This window comes from Nycticebus coucang, chromosome 3 (assembly GCF_027406575.1).
Source record: "Nycticebus coucang isolate mNycCou1 chromosome 3, mNycCou1.pri, whole genome shotgun sequence".
NCBI classification, from domain to species: Eukaryota; Metazoa; Chordata; class Mammalia; order Primates; family Lorisidae; genus Nycticebus; species Nycticebus coucang.
This window is the reverse complement of record NC_069782.1, coordinates 4,932,968-4,952,575: the sequence shown is the minus strand read 5'-3', so window position 1 is coordinate 4,952,575 and position 19,608 is coordinate 4,932,968. Positions and strand designations below refer to the sequence as shown.

Here is a 19,608-nt window from a genome sequence, read left to right as displayed (position 1 = left end):
GGCATGTGCTTTGGCTGCGTGACTTGGCAACTTCTTGGCTCTGTGCCTGGAACATGTCTTAATGTTCTGTTATCCACAGAGCAGACCCAATTAGATCTGGCCTTGTGGTTCCCCGGTGACCTTGGAGGCAAAGATGGTGATGGATAGGATGAAGGGTACATTGTCTCGTGGTGTATAGTAGAGGGCTCTCTCCAACCCGTGTTAGATTTTGCATGAACAAGACACATGTTTTATGCTTAGTTACTAGGCTTAATTTATGTTAGATTATTTTGGGCTTTCTACCTATGCAATCATACCATCTGTGAAGGCAATGTTTTAATTTCTTCCTTTTTGATCCTTGCACCTTTTGTTTCTTGTCTGTGCCTCACTGCTGCCTGGGATTTCACAGTCAATGATGAGTAGCAGTGGTGACAGCTGGTACCATGGGCTTGCTTCTGACAGCAAAGAAAAGTTTTCAACATTTCAAGTGTTGAGACATGGAAAATGTGGGTTTTTTTGGGGGGGAGTTGTTGTTATGTTATCTGTTTTAGGAAAGTTCCCTATATTTCTAGCTTGCCTAGCATTTTTCACTTTGTTTTTTGTTCTGTTTTGTTTTGTTTTTTAGAGACAGAGTCTCACTTTATCGTCCCGCAGTACAGTGCCATGGTGTCACAGCTCACAGCAACCTCCAGCTCTTGGGCTTAGGCGATTCTCTTGCCTTAGCCTCCCGAGGAGCTGGGACTACAGGCGCCCGCCACAAGGCCTGGCTATTTTTTTGTTGCAGTTTGGCTGGGGCCGGGTTCAAACCCGCCACCCATGGTATATGGGGCTGGCGCCCTACTCACTGAGCCACAGGCGCCACCCCACATTTTTCATTGTGAATGGCTGTTGAACCTTACAATTTTTTTTTTTTTTGAGACAGAGCCTCAAACTTTCACCCTGGGTAGAGTGCTGTGGCATCACAGCTCACAGCAACCTCCAACTCCTGGGCTCAAGCGATTCTCCTGCCTCTGCCTCCCAAATAGCTGGGACTACAGGCGCCCGCCACAACACGTGGCTATTATTTTTGGTTGCAGCTGTCATTGTTGCAACGGGCTGGATTCGAACCCGCCAGCTCAGGTGTATTGGCTGGCGCCTTAGCCGCTTGAGCCACAGGCGCCAATCCATAATTTTTTTTTGCATCTATTGCGATGATTATGTATATATATATAAAGAGAAAACACTAATGATGTGAATTATATATTTTTTTCTGACATTAAACCAACCTGACTTTTCTAGGATACACCTGAGTAAGTCATGCTTGTTCTATTTACTGTCTATTGATTGATTGATTGAGACAAGGTCTTACTCTGTCATCTGAACTTGATGAGAAGGAGTGCAGTGGCATCATTGTAGCTCACGGAGACCTCAAAGTCCTGGGCTCAAGCAATCTCCTGCCACAGCCTCCCAAATATCTGGGACTACAAGTGCTCGCCACCATTGTTTAATCATTCACCAGTTGAAGGACATTTGGGTTCTTTTTGGCTTCTATGAATAAGGCTGCTATAAAAAAGCAGTAATGTACAATTTTTTTGCATGAATATTAGTTTTCATTTATCTGTCCAGGTATGCCATTGCTGGGTTAAATGGTAGTTGCATGTTTAGTTTTTTAAGAAACTGTCAAACTGTTTTCAGAGTGGCTGTACCATTGTACATTCCTATCAGCAATGTATGTGTAATCTGGTTTCTGCATATTCTCACCAGTACTCAGTGGTTGTACTGAGTTGTGTTTTTTTTTTAATTTTTGCTAGTCTTATAGGTATGTAGTGAGATCACCTTGTGATTTTAATTAGCATTTCTCTAGTGGTCAATGATGCTAATTGTTGTTTCATGTGCTTATTTTCTGCCTTTATTTAACAAAAGAAGTATATAGCATATACTCTGGAAACTAAGAAACATTGTTTAAAGAAATTAAAGCTCTAAATAAATGGAAAGACATCATATGTGTATGGACTGGAGGACAACGTTGTAAAGATGACAATTCTTTCCAAATGGATGTGTAGATTCAACCAAAATCCCTACCAAAATCCCAGCTGCCTTCTTTGCAGAAATGGACAAGATAAAATTCATATGGAAATGCAAAGAACCCAGAATATCCAAAGCAAAAAAGAACAATGTTAAAGAAGAAAGTTAGAGGATTCGCACTTTGCATCTTCAAAACTTACTCCAAAGCTATGCTAATTGAAACAGTGTGGTATTGGCATAAGGGCAGATATATTGATCAGAGAAATAGAATTTAGAGTATAGGAACAAGCCCTCACATTTACTGTCAGTTGATTTTTGACAAGTGTGACAAAATAATCACAATGGTACTAGGACAACTGGATGTCCACATGCAAAAGAATAAACTTGTTTCTATCTCTCCCTGACCATACACAAGATTAAATAAAAATGAATCAAAGACCTTAATGTAAGGACTAAAGCTGTAAAGCTCTTAGAAGAAAACGTGTGAGTTCATCTTCATGACCTCAGGGTGGACAGTGGTTTCTTAGCTCTGACGCCAAAAGTGTGAGCAAAAAAATAAAAAAATTAGGCCAATTAATTGATCTTCAGCAAAATGATTTGCCTTCTGTATATCCTCTTTACAAAGTTGCTTTGTGTCTAATTTGATTGTTTTTTTTTTTTTTGACGTTTAGTTCTGAGTGTTTTTTATGTGTTTACTTACAAGTGCTTTGAGGGTTGCAAATATTTACTTCTGGGCTGCATCTTGTATTTTCCTCCATTCAAAACAGGATCTTTCACAGAGCAAAACGTTTGAACTGTGAAGGGATCCAATTAATCAATTTTTCTTTTTAAGAATATTTTCCTGGGTGGGTGTGATGGCTCAAGCCTGTAATCCTAGCACTCTTTTTTTTTTTCCATTCTTTTACTGTCTCCATCGTTTTGCCTTTTCCAGAAGGCGATATAGTTGGATTTATATAATACGTGGCCTTCTCAGATTCCCTTTATTCACTGAGGAATATGCACGGCAGTTTCCCAGTGTCTCTTCCCCGGTCAGGAGCTCCTTTCTTTTTAGCGCTGCATCATCTTGCGTTGTCTGGAGGCACCATGGTTTATCCAGTCACCGGCTGAAGGACGTCTCGGTTCCTTGCAAGCTTTGGCAACTATGAAGCAAGCCATAAACATCCGTGTGGGGTCTCTGTGTGGCCCTAAGTTGTCAGCTCCCCCGAGTAAATACCAAGGAGTGTGATTGTTGGACCGGATGGCAAAGTTTCTCTTTGTAAAAAACCACCCAACTTTCCCCCACGTGGCTGTGCCCTCTTGGATTCCCACCAGCAGTGAATGAAAGTTCACGTCCTCATCAGCACTTGGTGTTGTCAGCGTTCGGAATTTTACCATCCTGCGTCATCGCGGCGGTGTGTGCTGTGTATCTTATTGTTATAATGACATCATGGTGACGGAGGTCCTGGAGCAGCTTTCCTGTGCTTCTCTGACACCGTGGATCTCCTTTGCTGAGGTGTCTGTTAAGACTTCGGCCTGTTTTTTAATCAGACTATTGATTTTCTTATTGTTGGATTGTGAGAGTTCTTTGTGTATTTTGGATACAAGTCCCACATTAGACATGTGTTTTGCAAGTACAGGCAATCCCCAGGCTATAAACAGGACTGATTCTTACAGCCGCCTAATCTTTGATAAACCAAACAAGAATGTCCACTGGGGGAAAGACTATCTAGTCAATAAATGGTGCTGGGAGAATTAGATATCCACATGTGAAGGACTGAAACTGGACCCGCACCTTTCTCCACTCACAAAAATTGATTCAAGATGGATAAAGGACTTAAATTTAAGGCATGAAACGATAAAAATCTTCAAAGAAAGCATAGGAAAAACACTGGAAGATATCGGCCTGGGGAAAGACTGTATGAAGAAGACTGCCATGGCAATCGCAACAACAACAATAAACAAATGGGATTTAATTAAACGGAAAAGCTTCTGTACAGCCAAGGAGACAACAAACAAAGCGAACAGACAACCTACCCAATGGGAAAGAACATTTGCATATTTTGAATCAGACAAAAGCTTGATAACTAGGATCTGTACAGAGCTTAATTTAATCCACAAGAAGAAAACCAACAATCCCATACATCAATGGGGAAGAGAGATGAACAGAACCTTCTCTAAAGAAGACAGACAAATGGCTAGCAAACATGAAAAAATGCTCATTAAATGCTCTAATAATTACTAGAGAAATGCAAAATAAAACTTTATAATAACATATTTTTTCGAATTTTAATATCAGGTGTATCCAGATGAAGTATAATGATTTTGAAGTATTTCTTCTTTTTCTATTGTCTGTAAGATTTGGCATGATCTGTTTTGTGAAATTATCTTTTATTTTATTTATAAATATTAGTTGTCTATTTTTTGAGACTTTGGAAAAAAAAATAAGAAGTTAACTGATGACTCCATACTGAACCTCAGAGTCAAAGCATTCTATGATAGACATACTTTTATTTGACAATGCGAATGTTACTTTTTTTTGCATTATTATTATTATTATTATTGCTCAATAAAAAAAAAAAAAACAGGACCTATTCTATAGATTTGTTCTTAAGTTGAATTTGTCTTTGAGTTGGAACAGGTACACTTACCTATTACCCAGACTAGCCTCCATTCATAAGCGTGAATTGTACATCAGTAAGATGGGTGTAACTCGGGGACCACTTGTATCTTCTCCCATTCTGTGGCTTATCTTTTAATTCTCTGGACAATGTCTTGGGCAGAGCAGACATTTTTTTTTTTTTTGAGACAGAGTCTCACTTTATCGCCCTTGGTAGAGTGCGTGGCGTCACAACTCACAGCAACCCCCAGCTCCTGAGCCTAGGCGATTCACTTGCCTCAGCCTCCCGAGTAGCTGGGACCACAGACGCCGCCACAACGCCTGCTAGTTTTTGTTACAGTTTGGCCGGGGTCCAGTTCGAACCCAGCACCCTTGGCACATGGAGCCGCACCTCACTCACTGAGCCACAGGCTCCGCCCTGACATTTTTTAACTTTAACAGGGTCCGGCTTATCAATTATTTCCTGAATCGTGTCTTTGGTGTTGTACTTAAAAAGTCATCACCAAACTAAGGTCATCTAGACTTTGTCTTGTGGTTTGTCTCCAGGAGTTTTACAATTTTGGATTTCTTTTGACATTAAGTTCTTTGATTCCTTTAGAATTAATTTTTGTGAAGGTGTATTATTTTGTGCCTGGATTCATTTTTTTGTTTGCACGTGCATGCCCAGTTGTCCCAGAACCATTCTTTTCTCTATTATATGCTCATCGCCTCTGCTCCTTTGTTAAAGATGCGACTGTGTCCGCGCGGGGCCGTCACTCGGCTCTGTTCTGTTCTACTCATCAGTTTGTCCCTTGGCCAATGTCACTCTGTGTCATCTGCTTTTAAATAAACCTGTTTACTGAGACTTTACTGTGGGTTGTCATATTTTTTCTTTCTAGTTTCTAATTGATTCTTTAAGCAATTTCTTGCGTCTTTTTTCTGGTGTTCTTTGATCAGACATCATTTTATGTATTCTGAGCATGGCGAGTGCAGTTGTTTAAAGGTAGATGGTGGATCCTTTCCTTGGGGCCTCTGTGGATGTCCCCACCTGTGTTTCTGTTATTTTTTATTCATGTTGCTGCTTCATCTACCTGGTTATCTCTGGTGTGTGCCAGACAGAATGTATTTGATAAATTGCTTGTAGAAATATTTTGAAGGCTGGGTGATGAAACCTCCCTGGTGGAAACCAGCAGTGCTGCTGTTGCTGCCCGGGAGTGAGGGGAAGCAGGTGCTGTTACAGCAGTCTGGTGCCCCCTTACTCTAATTCCAAGAATAGGGGGGCTCTGGGCCCCCAGATGGAGTGAGTAGATGGGTTGCAAGGGCGGGTACACCCTTCCTTCTATGGTTGCAGCCTGTGGGGTCCCAATCCCTCCGCAACAGTCTTGGACTCCCCCAACCCTATTCCCTAGCTGGGAAACCCTGGTTCGTCCTCTTTCAGCACCAATAAGGCCCCAGGGTAAATCAGCCCCACATGCTACCTCTTCTTTCTCTTTGTCTTCTTCTGGACCTTGAACTCATAATCGTTTGCTACCCTGTTCATCATCTCTTACACACCTTCAGTGTATATTTGCAAACTATTTTGTCCGGGGTTTCTAGCTGTTCTCAGGGAGGGACAAGTTGGAAGGGCCTGACCCAGCAGTGCCAGGAGTGAATACTGGAGTGTCCCTTCCGGACAGGTGTATTTGAATGCTGGTGGCAGGGATCCAGTGGAGACAAAGACCAGGGATGGAGGGAGGGGGATACTGCACTGGGCACGAGAGGATGGAATCCTGAGGGACCGGCGCTGGGTGGGAGCCTGGGAGCTTCCCTGGGGGTCACCCCAGGCCTATGTGGAGTATGGACAAGCAGGAGGCACCTGGTGTGCTACAGGGGCCACTGACGGTGTGACCGTCTATGGTAATCGTCCCTGACCTGCCCGCATGCATCAGCTCCTTGCAGTCTGGAGCCAGGGTCAGACTCTTAGCTGTCCCTGCTCTCCGGCCTTGCTCTTGCCCTTCTGGAAGGGCCCTCTGGCCTCTCCATGTGCCCTAGGCATTGTACCCCCTGAGGTCTTCATGTGACCAGCTCCCCTCACGCCACCCTCCACTTCTCGACCCCAGCCCCTGCTCCTCTGCCCTCCCCAACAGAGAGTGACAGATGACATGGGCACGGGTCCCCACGAGTGCACTTTGAAACATTAAGCAAACTTCAACATAGGGAACAGTTGACATGACACTCCTTTATTAAAACCTAAGGACGTCTTTATAAAAACTACTTATATAAAGACAAAAGCAGAGCAACAGCAGTCGGTTAAAACGCACTATTACCGTCCTGTTGTATTATTATTAGACTAGTACTGGTTTTTGGCTTTCTTGCTTATCAGCTCTCAGAGGGACCCTGCTCATGTAAAGTCAGACTGAAAGGACAGAAAGGATCTCCCCGGTCCTCACAGTCACATGCCCTTGTCCAGCTGACCCTGGGGAGGCCACACTGGTCTTTTGCAGGTGGTTTTCTGCCTCGTAAAGGTGACTGAGCCCCTCACCCAACGCTGCCTGGTTGGTTCTGTGGCCGTGACATTACCACTAGCTCTAAAATAGAAATGGGGAAGAAAGAGAAAGAGGCAGGGTGGGAGAAACTGGGGGGCCGTTCTAAGGAGAGGCACTGTGGGGCCACCAGCACGGTTCTGTCATGGCCACACTGGATGCTTGTGGTGGTGGCTGTGTAATCGTTTTTGATCCCACGCTCAGGGTTGCCTCCTGCTGCAACAGGATCCTACACATTTAGGGCAATTCAGCAGGGCACCTCATCGCACATACCCAGGGCCCCTCTTCTCAGTGCTGCCTCTGTTATACACAGGAGCCCTGGGAGCCCACTGCCACTCATGTGATAGTGTTGTGAGGGGTGCCTCCTGGAGGTGGGCCTTGCAGCAGCCCTCAAGTTCAGTCTGTCAAGGGCAAATTGGTCAGGGCTTTGATGTGCAGATAGGAGTTTCAGGTACAGACTGATGGATAGCCTAATCTGTCCACTCACTAAGCCTCTATGTAGCACCTCTGTTAGGTACCCTGCACCTGGTGACCTCTAGTAGATGCCGAGTCAGCATGGCAGGGGAGAGGCCTAGGCAAGACTGTAGCTAGAGGGATGAAAGGGCCAGGCCACATGGGCTGGAGCCCTGACCTGGCATGGACAGTGGGCTCTGCAAGGGTCAGTGCTGGGCACAGCCACACCCACAGCCCTGGTTCATCTGAACTGACCTGAATACAGCTTTTGGGTTGGTGGTGAGCTGAGAGCCGCTTCTCATATGAAGAAGCCTGATAACCCCACTTGTCGCCAAGTTTTCCCTGACACCCTCAATTCCTTTTCAGCCCTGGGGCCAAATGTGCCTGAATTTTTCTGATGATGAGGGGAAATACCACCTGCCCTGGGAACACTACAAGCAGCCTACCTGCTGCTTTCTAGAACATTGGAGACAGCAAGAAGGGCCAGATCCATTCACAGAATTGTGTGTGTCTCTGTGTCTGTGTGCACGTGTGGCTATGCTGTGCACACGTGTGTGCATGAATGCATGTCTGTGTACATGTGTGGGTGTATGGGCGTGTCCACGTGTTCATGCATGCGCACGTGTGTGGACATGCATGTGTGGGCATGTGTGTGGCTGTGTGCACACATGTGCACAAATATGTGAATGTGTATGTACATGTGTGTGCACGGGTGTTTTGAATTAAGGCCTATTGCACATTGCCAATGGTCGCGGTCAGGGGCCAGCCTGGCAGCTGGAGAGTCCCAGCGAGGTGTGTGAGCAGGCGGCTTCTTAGGCCCAGGGCCATCTCTGAGGCTAAGGCGAGGGCAGTGAGCCCACAGTACTGCCAACTACGATTCTGATAGAGATTCCGGAACACACACCAGTCACACCATACGTAGACAATAGGGAAAGCATAAAACTGCTCATGGATCACACAGTTCCCAGGGGGAAACGGTCTGCAGACACGGCAGTTGCACACACCGGCGTCAGGTGCAGACTGCTCAGCGGACATACAGCGTCGTCGTCATCTTTCTCTTCTTTTTATTTAACTTTTTGTATTATTATTATTAAAAATTACGTAGTGATAGAGAGAAGCTCACAGTACAAAGAAAAAGGAGGCAGCGTAAAAAATTAGGTTTGGGGACACTAAAAAAACAACTCTCCAAATCCGCAATTACACTCCTCACTACCCTGCGTCTCATTCCTAGGGACACTCTGCTCATCGGCACGTCCATCAGCCACAGCTACAGCCACAGCCACACCAGGGTGGGGACGGGTTTTCATCATGACCTGGGGTCCCGTGGGGTTTTGAGGAGCCCTTGACACTGCTGGGGACAGTGGTGCTGTGGCCCCTGCCCAGTGTGCCCCGCCAGGCATGCTGGTGTGTGTGATCTCTGTGGAGACACAAGGGCATGAAGCCTCCTGCCCCCTGCAGAATGTTCCAGTCCCTGGCCCAGACACCCAAGAGGGACTCAGCAGAGTAGCAGGGCAACCACCCCATGGGAATTTTCAGTTATTCCTGAAAACACCTGTGCGGCCAGGAGGCGTGTCCTCCTCTAGGAACTCTCAGGGGATGCAAATCAGGGGACTCCCAGCCCTCACTGTCATTTGGCCACAGTTCCTTCTTGGGAGCAGAGGCACGGCTCTGTGAGTAGCTGTGTGAGCACCCAGAGCGCCAGGACCCCAGGGCTACAAACCCTTAAACAGGGTGGCAAGGGTCCAGCCTCGCCTGAGGTCACACTGCAACTAGTGGTGGAGCTGATGTCAGAGCCTGGGTCTAGGACCTCCACCCTGAACATACCCTTCCTCTGAGGCACTGCATGTGGGACGCAGGTGGGGCTGCACACGTGAGCCGGAGGGTGGCCTGTGACACCAAGGTCCCAGCACGACCTGGGAGGACTTGGCATCCAGAGGAAAGGATGCTGTGCCTAAACCTGATCATGACCTCAAGCAAAAGTCCTGCTTTGATTCCGCCAGCACTGTCTAGAGAAGATCTGGGCTCAGATACCACGACAGGGCCAGAAGATGAGGTTTCCCACAGCCTGCCTGTGTGACCTCAGGCGAGTCAAGTGAATCCTGGTCTCCCGTTCTGTGAAATGGGGAGAGACCCTTCTTTATGGGACTGTTGAAAAGCCAAGACGTGTGGTACTTGGTTGAAGGGGACACTGTATTTTCTCAGCATTACAATGACTCTGGCAGACCCCAGAGTAGGTCCTGTCCCCACTGCCTCCTTCTGCTCTACCTCTGGGTCCGGGGGACCACCAAGCCTGTGGCTGTCTCTAGGCCTTTGCACTGACAGCTCCCTCTGCCCGGAATGTCCTCCTCCCAGCTTCAATGTCGGTGGCTGGTTACTACTTGTCATTCAAATCTGGGCTCAAATACCACAGCAAGAAGGACCTTCTGAGACCACAGCCCTCACTCACATGCCCTTGCTTTGACTCAATTCTTGATACAGCTCTCACCGCCTCGGCCACCTCCCTTCTTCCCTGCCTTCCTTCCCCAGCTAGAAGGCCCTCACTGTGAGCAGGGGCCCACCTGGCCCAGCCGGGCCCCACTGTCATGTGTGCTAAACAGGTGGACAGTCTGTGTAAGAACACTGGGTTGAACAAGGGGGCAGGGACAGAGCGGACATGTGTCTGAGCAGGGCTCCCAAGCTGAGAGCTGTGGGAGACTTTGGTGTCACAAACACCAGTAGAATGAGTGTTTCTACACTGGCAGTGTAGCCTTCAGGGACATATGTGATCATCATTTAGGTGACATCCTTCCCTGTGTGTGCCCCAGGCAGCAAGGTAGGTAGTGAAGGCAGGGAGCTCTGTGGGAGGATGCTATGGGGATCTGGGTTAACATGGCAGTCCCACCTTAAAGTGGATGGATTTCTAGAACGTTCCTCTCTGGGTTTTCATAGTCCTCATCACCCTTCCCAGCAAAGACCCATGGGTTTGTCTCTCCCACCAGGCAGGGACCTCCCTGGGGACAAAGGTGAGGTCTAAGTCATCTCCAATCCCTGTCACTGCCCAGCGCATCGCCTGGCACACAGCAGGTGCATAACTAGAATGTGGTGAGTGGACAGGGGCTCCAGACAGTGATGGTGGAGAACTCGGGGCACGGGCCCCCCCTTGAGAGGACATTAGGGAGATGCTCCGGGGATTGCACTGGGTGTGCCCTGGGCTGGGGAGCATGTCACGTCTGGGAACCTGGATTTTTGGTTCCTATGCCCCTCAGGTGAGGCTGGCTCCTCCTGGCTGTGTGACCCTGGACACTCCTTCCCTCTCTGAACTGTTTCTGCAGGAGGCTCATCACACCTGCTTCCCAGGTGGTGAGAGAGTGTACATAAAAATACCCAATCTGGTGCCTAGGGTTGGCCTGAGATGTGTCCCTTATTATTACTGTTGTTAACAGGAAAGATTTCTGTAAGAACCAACCCTGACAGGCATTTTCCAATCCCCAATGGCTCCTAAGACACGGCGGGGCTGTACCCTATGTTCAGCCGACTCCATGTGGCTCACAGCTACTGGCTCCAGCAAGAAGCTTAAGCTCTGGATGCTGACCCTGGCAAGAACCCCCAACCACATGGTGACTTGTATTCATCAGAGAACTTGGGCGAGGGGAAACACCAATAAAAATGAACAACCCACCCACCCAAACAAACAAACAAAAAGAATACCCAGAATCACACACACACCTGAGCACACGCACAGACACGCACATTCAATATTCTGATATGGATAGGCCCAAGGGGCCACTATTGGAGGGGGCAGAGGCAAGGGAAGTATTGGTGTTTAAACCACAGGTATGACTCACAGGCCTAGATCCTTCTGGCTCAGATCAGCCAGAGCAGCTTTGTGTTGGTCATCCCAAGTTCACAATGAGTCACCTCTCAGAAGCCACCAGCCCAAAATAGGACTATTGCTTATGGACAGGTGGCTCATAATCTCCTCCCCTGCACCCCCAACCCCTCCCCCTGAGTTTTCTCCTAATCTCAGAAGTCCATGGAAGGGGATTTTGGGCACAGGCGGCGTTTCCTCCTCTGCCACCGCCACCGCCGCCTCAGCTCTCCCTGGCATCTCTGTAGAAGTTGCTCCTCTCGGAGGCTGTGCTGAGTGCTTCAGATCTCACCTCCCTCATTCTGAGGCACAGCAAAAGGGTTTTCTGGGGAAGCAGAAGGAAACAAAATATCAGATAGCATCTCATTGGGGACACTTCTCTCAGGTCTCAGTGCCAGGAGAAGCCAGGTTTTCTCTGAGCACATGGCCTCTGTCATCAGACATTGTGCACCATGTCACTGTAAGACTGGAGGTGGGACCAGAAACTCTTCTATAATTATGGATCTATATTGTATTAGAGCCTCAGCCCATACAATAAGACAAGAAAAAAGCATAGAGTATCAGGATTGGAATAGAAGAACTAAAATTATAATTGACTGCAGATAATTTAAACAGAAAATCTAACAGAATCAACAGGGTAATGATTAGAACAAAGAGTGCAGATGTAGATATAATTTTTAATTCATAAGACATCAGATTAACTTATAAAACTCAATAGCATTCATCTATCTCAGCAATTACCAGATTGATCATATGCCTTGGCTTGGGACAGTTCCAGTTAACACTTGTTATTCTGACATAATTTTTTTCTTTTTTTCTTTTTTTTATTGTTGGGGATTCATTGGAGTACATAAGCCAGGTTACACTGATTGCATTTGTTAGGTAAAGTCCCTCTTGCAATTTTTAATATTGTTCTTCTTTCAAGAAGCATTCCTATTTGGATGATAAATTATAGGGTCACCCTTGCTATAACAAGCTGAAAAATATTAAAAACAGATACAGACACCATTTATAATAACAAAAGCCATTATGTATCTTGGAAATCACACCAAGATAGGACCGTATCCTACAAATTCATGGAGAAGAAACCAGGGTGCTCCTGGAGTAGGAACAAGCCCAGAGACCAACGGGGCAGGATCAGTGTGCAGAAACAGTCCTGCGGGCCACTGATAGCTTGATTGGCAGAGTCAAGTCACAAACAAGATGAGCAGGACAGAAATACAAACTTCATCTGTGGTAAGCACCAAGTACCCGCTGTCCCACATCCATTTATAGAAGCAATTGCCCAGTCACAAATACCCACTTTCCCAGATTCCTTTACAGTCATGGGTGGTCCCATGACTAGTCTGACCAACACTATGTTAGTGGAAGCTTATTGGAAAGGGGATATGGTTCCAGGGGAACAGCAGCCATCTTGCAAGTGTGAGAATGAAGAACCCTCACTGACTCAGGTGAAATGGAAAGCAGGGGGACATCTGGTTCTGGGAACAGCCCTGGACTGTCCATCTCCACATTGCTGCAGCTAGGTTTCTTCTACTTGCACCGGATGGCAGTCCTTAATTGATAAACTATCTTCAACCAAGCTTCAGTGCGTGTTAGCAGGGCAAGCAGAGACGTCAGGGAGGGGCTTTGACAGAACCAGCCCCACTTCTCCAAAGCTGGAAATGCACCGAGCTGCAGCACCAACCCTCCACTCTCTGCATCTGTGGGAACATGTGCATGGGCTGAGGGTGAGGAAGCCCATGGGATCATCTCCTCTGCTTCCCAGAACATAACCAGGGCTAGGGAATCCCTAATCTCCTGCTTGGTTTTTCTCCACAGCACACATCTCTATCCAGCATATCATATGTCGTATTTATCTGATTAGTTTTTTGTATCTAGTAACTTTCTCAATGTTTTCCCAACTAGAAAGTTAGCTACAGGAGGCCCAAGATGATTTCTGTATTGCCAAGGCCTAGAATAGTATGTTGTACAGAGTAGGGGCTTAATTAATATTTGTTGAATGAATGAATAAACCAAGAATTTAAAGCCCAGATGAACCATCTAGTATAAAGTCATCAGAATAACCCATTGAACATATTTCTAAATTATAGTTCCCATGAGCCCATCCTAAATAAATGACTAGAGGCCAAATTTCTGTGAACCAAGAGTTAAGTGAAGTAACTCTGACAGAGGCATTGGCAAGCACAGGCTTTGTTTTACTGTAGGACTATGTCTGAAGCAAATCTAAAGATTATGACGACTACAGAAAAGACTGAAACAGCAGAAAACCGATAAACAGAATCATCATCATAATAAGCAAGAGAGGTGGAGGTGAGAAGAAGGAAGATCATATAAGTAAAATATATCTTATTCATTAAAATTGGGGTCTAAGAACTGCTTGAGAAGTTTGAGTAAAGTTAGAGGAAGAACAGTAAATGGAAAAAATAATACAATCAATGAAAATGATTTGATAGAAGGAAGACAAAGGGAGAGAAAGTAAAAAGATTGTGATTTTGACATAGTTCATAGTAGGGAGAAAATAAAGAAAGAGAGAATATTTCTTTATTCTCTAAAGAAATAAAGGATTAAGAATGTCATATCACATTATAATTATGAAGATAACTGCAGGATGAAAGATACAGATTTCCAAGTTATCAGAAGACATATATACAAAAAAAAACTAACAAAGAAAACAAAGACCATATGGTAAAAATTGACAGCCCCCACCAAAGCTATAAAAGCGGAAAGCATATCATAAAACGCCATGACAGAGCTCAGACCAAATGCATCTGCCATATCAGCAAATGCTAATGAGCCATGCACACTTGCCAAAACAAAAAAGTCTCAGAGTGGATCACAAACAAAATACACTGGAGGCAGAGTGGCTCAGAAAGGTTTCATATGAAAGGTGGGAAGGCGATTAAAAGGTTATGGAGAGGGATGTGGTGATGGCTGAACAACAATGCGAATGTGCTTGATGCTGCTGAACACTACACTTAAAAATGCTTAAAATATAAGATTTTTACTGTGTGCTTTTAACCACAATAATAGGATAGGCAGAAGCATAACAAACAAATGCAAACCAAGAGAAATCAGAGGCCATGATCTGAATATCAGGCAAAGCTGAAGTCAGGGCAAGAAAAATAAGGGAGAAAAGGGAGAGAGCTGTGCGTGCTGCCAGGATGAGAATCACACGAAGATCTACCAGTAGTGAACACATGTGCACCAAATAACACGGCCCCAGTATCTGCAGAGCAAGAGCTATTGGATATTAGGGAAAAACAGATGGAGTACGCTAGTATTAGTGCATTTTAGTTCAGCTTCCTCAGTTCATTACAGGTAAATTCAACAAAAGCATAAATAAGGAAATAGGGAGCCATGGAATCTAATTAACAGCTGTGTGTGGTGTGTGTGTGTGTGTGTTAAACAGAATCTACATTCTATTTAGTTCTTGAAAATCCACAAAAAAATGACCATCAGGCCACAAAGAAAATAAATTCCAAGACAATATTCTCTGATCACAGTATTTGCAACTTCAAAAATAGTAATGATAAACCCACAAAACCCCAAACTCTACCACCAAGAAATTTATAAACTCTTTAAAATAACTCGAGTAAGAGAGTAAAAAATATAAATGGCAGACTATCTAGATGACAATGAAAATATAAAATGTTACATTTCAGAATCTGTGTGACGTAGCCAAACCAATGCTCAGAGGAAAATTTATAGTCCTAAATACTGATCTTATTAATAAATAAGGAAATGTGAATTAATAATCCAACTCAAAATGTTAGAAAAGAAAAAGAAAATAAATACAAGGCAGACACAGGAGAGCAATATGTGAATTAAAACAAATGGAGGTAAAAAACAGCAAAAGGAAGGCACTAATAAATAATTCCAACCACCGGTTCTTTGAAAAAGCAATGACCATGTTATGTTAACTGTTGGACACAGAAGGACTGCCTGTCCTTTTGCTCTCCAACTCCACTTCTCCCTATCCCTTAACCCCTCCCAAAAGGCTTCAGCTCTACAGAATTGCTCTTGTCATGGTCACCAAAGACCTCCATGCGGGTAAATCCAGTGGTCAGTTCTCAAGGGTCCTCTCACTTGTCCTCTTCTCAGCATTGACTTCAAGTGATCACCACTGCTGTCAGGGGACCTGGTGACATCTCTGACTCTGGCCTTGAAGACCCTGGGGAGGGGCAGATGGTGATATCATGCTGGTAAATGTTGGGATAAAGGGAGCCCAAGAAGCAGAAGGAAGAGGGGCAGGACCAGTTAATGTCCAGCCTTTGTTTGGTTTCCCTAGGAACAGTAAGCTCACTACTTTATAGCCTGTTCCCTTTTTAGCTGCCCAGTTAGCTGGAAAGCTGTTATAATACAGAGGCAAATCCCCTTCTTTAGTCCATAGCCTGGCCCACCTGGTCATTAGTGGCCCTTCTGGGATAACAGCAGCAGCAGCAGCAGCAATCTCTTCTAGTCCTTGCTCATCTGCACTATTACAGGAAAAGAGGCTCCCATTCTGGGGTGGGGGCATCATTGGCCTGCTCTGAGCCTCCACTTATCTGTCCCTGCTTCTGGCTCAGCCTTGGCACTTCCCAGAGTGATTTCTTTAATGGCCAAAGCTGCTCTGGTAACTCCCTAGGGTGCATCTCTGTTTGGGGAGGACAAGCACAAAATTCAAGTTTGTGGATTCTCGGGACGGGGGTGCCACTGGGGCATGCTGAGGGCCGTGGTGATGGTGCTGTGGGTCTGTGTCTCACACTGGGCTGTGAGAACGTGGTGTTGGCTTTATCTTTTTATATCTTATATATATCTTATATATATATCTTATATCTTATATATCTTATATATCTCATGTATATATGTGTGTGTGTTATGTAGATTCTTGTAAATAATATGAAATATTTCAAAATGGATAATACTAAAAAACAAAAACAATTCTATTTACGATTTCTTAGAGGGTACAGATTGATGCCTTAGCTGGGAACTCGGGCCCTCTCATTGATGGGACTCTATTGATGCTCCCAGTTTTGTGGCCTCCACTCCAAAGGACCCTCTCTCCAGAAAGCCCCAGTGTGCCCTCCACACTGCTGGGGACACCCTCCCCCTTCTCCATCTGGAAAACTCCTACACCTGTCAAGACCTCACTCACTGGGCACCCTCTTGTGCAACTTGTCAGACTCCCATAGGCCTTTGTAACATTCTGTACCACATAGCACTGTAGAGTGCTGGAGCAGGGATGACCTCTGGTTGCCGTGGAGTCAGACAGGGCTGAGTTCAGATCCCAGTTTGCCCCTCACAAGCTGTGTGGCCCTGGGCTAGTTACTTAACCTCTCTGGGCATCAGGCACCCACCCGATGCCACTCCAGGCCTGTAGGACCATCCTCACTCCTGGCCAGTAGGACTTCCACCACTGTGAACCCCACTTGGCTGGGGAGAATTCTGGCCTGGGACACCTGGACACAGCCCAACCCACCAGCCCCAGGAGCCCACCAGCCCCGGGAGCCCACGAGCCTTGGGAATGCTTTGCTGTTGCACAGCCTTCCAGAAGGAGTTTTCCGCAAATGGCAACATTTGTTCTATTTCACGGCAACCATGCCTTAGCCATGCAGGGAGCTATAGCCTGCTGAGTGCAGGAAGCTGTTCCTGTGAAGCTGTCCACTCCTGTTTCTGGGAGCCCGCCTGCTCTGACACAAGGGCTACCTGTTCCCCCAGGCACCCTGCTGGTCGCCTTGCCCCTCACTGCCCCATCCTCCTGTGCCCCTACCGCCCAGCATCACCGTGAGGCTGCTCCAGAAGCCTTTTAAATGCCTGTGCTGGGGGCATCTTATCCCACTGGGCTGGGAGCTGAGGGCATGGAACTGAGCCCTTGAAGGCTCCTGGGGGTGCAACAAGAGCTGCAGATGCGTGCTGTGTCAGCAGTGCAAGGGGCTCCTGGGCATCCTGTGCTGGAAGCGGGACAGGGAGAATAGTCTTGGGGCTCTAAGCAGAGTTAGTCACTGGGAGGTACCCCAGCCATCGGAGGATGGTAGTGGGTATGGCTGTCACGGCACAAGATGCTCCTGGCCAGCGTGAGTCTGGAGAGGTGGCAGTCACTGAGTCCTTCACCACCCCAGGGTCACAGGTCCAGTTAGTGTGGAGCCCAGGGCAGGCCTGTGCTGCTAGCCACTGGGCCACGCAGCCATCCCTCTCATGCAGGGCGGGGGCCTGGGCAGGCTGGGGACCAGGAGGCCAGCTGGGTGGTGGCCACAGCGGCCAGATGAGGGAGCTGTTAAGCCTGGATCAGGTAGTAGGGCCTGGGATGCAGAGGCTGTGCAGCTGGCAAGACAGGAGGGCTGTGGGATGTGTCTGCCACTGAATAGGGGAGATAAGGGAGCACCTGGCAATTTGCATAACAATGAAAGCTTCAGAGCTCCTGTAACAATAACAGAGCCAGCCGACAAAAGCAGAGGAGTCACGAGGTACAACAAGACTCCTTGCCAGGTGAACTGCAGACAGTGTGTTCTTCACTCGTGAGAACAGCCCACGTTTATGCTGGCTGTGGGGCCAGGAGCTTTCAGCACGTCTTTCTGTGGGATTCACCCCACCTGAGCAGTGGAGACACTGTTAACCATACTTCATCACTGTATCACTGCGTCCCTGAGGACAGGTAAGACGGTAGTCCTACAGAATGCCACCTTACGCGCAAAGGGATGCCGCTGAGGTGCTGAAGTTAAGGGTTTGGAGACAGGGAGATTCCCCTGGTTATCTGGCTGGGTCTGATGCAATCACCAGGGTCCTTCTGAGAAGAAGGTAGGAAAGTCAGTCAGGGAAGGAGATGTGACCAGAGCGGTGGTCAGAGAGATGCCATTGCTGGAAGGGGCCACAAGCCAAGGAATGCGGGAGACTTCTAGGAGGTGGAACAGGCACAGAAATGGACTCACTCCTGCTGCCTCCAGAAGGCTCAGTGCTGCCGACACCTTGACATCGGGTATTTGTGAGATTCATTTCAGCATGCTGGCCTCCAGGACTATAGCAGAATAAACCTGTGTGGCTTTAAGCCAGAGCATGTCATCATTTGTCACTGCACTGCAGGGCACTCACACAACATGCAAGAGAAACGTGTGCACACGTTCTCCAGAAGACTTGGACACAAGTGTTCAGAGCAGCTTTATTTGTAACAGCCAAAGGTGGAAAGACCCAAACGTTCAGTAGGTGATGCATAAGTGCGGTGCAGCCATTCTAGGATCGCTGCTCAGCAATAAAGAATGGACTCTGGATTCTCCCAGTGGTGACAAATCCTTCAGCCAAAACACTGTGTAAAAGGAGCTTACACCACCCAGTCCCATCCTATGACGCTCCAGAACAGGCACAGCCAATTCAGAGGCTGGTGGTAGAAAAGAAGCGGTGAGAGACTCAAGGAAGACTCAGTAGAAGTTCAATATCTCGGCCTGAAATTTTTTAAGCTGAACAAGTCAGACAACGTGTTTGATGTGCTTTACTCGAACGCCGAGTCACCTGAGTACCGGATGCCTCCACTCGGAAGTCACCCAATGCAGTGTCTGGTGTGTGCTGCTGCTCCATAAATATTTTCTGAAGGAACCAGGGGAAGCCACCGCCTCCTGACACCTCCACCTCTCATGAGGCACACGGCATCACAGGTGCGCTGCTCCTGACTGGGTAAAAATAAACCCCCCATGTTTGCCAATTTATAAATATCTGTACATACACCACCTCATCTGAATTGTACTCTGAGACTGTATGGAGGGTGGGTGGAGACAGGTGCTGGCTGACAGATGCCCCACATCTGCTCCCTCTCCTCTTCTGCCCCGGTCTCTGAGTTCCTCCGTCCGACTCTGGCCCTAGTTTCAGGGTGTGCCCTGATTTGATAAGCCCATTACTGTGTCCTACCTCTGTGATAGAAAAACTAGTCCAGGGAGGAGTGTATGACCCACACAGGGCCAATCAGGACCAGCAAGGCCTGGTTCCGGGGACCACGTCTGAGCCAAGGGGGATGCTGATAGCATCTTTGCTACTGAATTTGGACCTGGAGGCCTGTTGCCCTGGGAGCTGGTGACGGCTGATTCATGATCCAGAGGAAGAGTCAGGCCCCCATCTCAGTGAAGTGGAGGTGAGAATGTGAGTTCTTCTTCAGATGATTGGAGCTGCTGCATCAAGCTTTTCTTTTCCTGAAATCTATATTCTCGCTGCAGTGTTCAGTTACATGACTTGAACATTCCCTTAGTCCTGTAAGTCAGTCTGAG

At 46.9% G+C, this 19,608-nt stretch overlaps 1 protein-coding gene across 4 annotated transcripts in view; it reads right to left on the bottom strand.

The window, feature by feature from the left end:
• Window positions 1-6,760: 6,760 nt before the first annotated feature.
• SHISAL1 (shisa like 1) overlaps window positions 6,761-19,608 on the bottom strand; it is a 68,888-nt gene continuing 56,040 nt past the window's right edge. For all 4 annotated transcript variants that reach the window (XM_053584680.1, XM_053584681.1, XM_053584683.1 and 1 more), the window contains exon 5: window positions 6,761-11,705. In XM_053584680.1, coding sequence (XP_053440655.1) covers window position 11,705 — 1 coding nt within the window. In that variant the 3' untranslated portion in view covers window positions 6,761-11,704. The remainder of the gene's footprint in view (window positions 11,706-19,608) is intronic.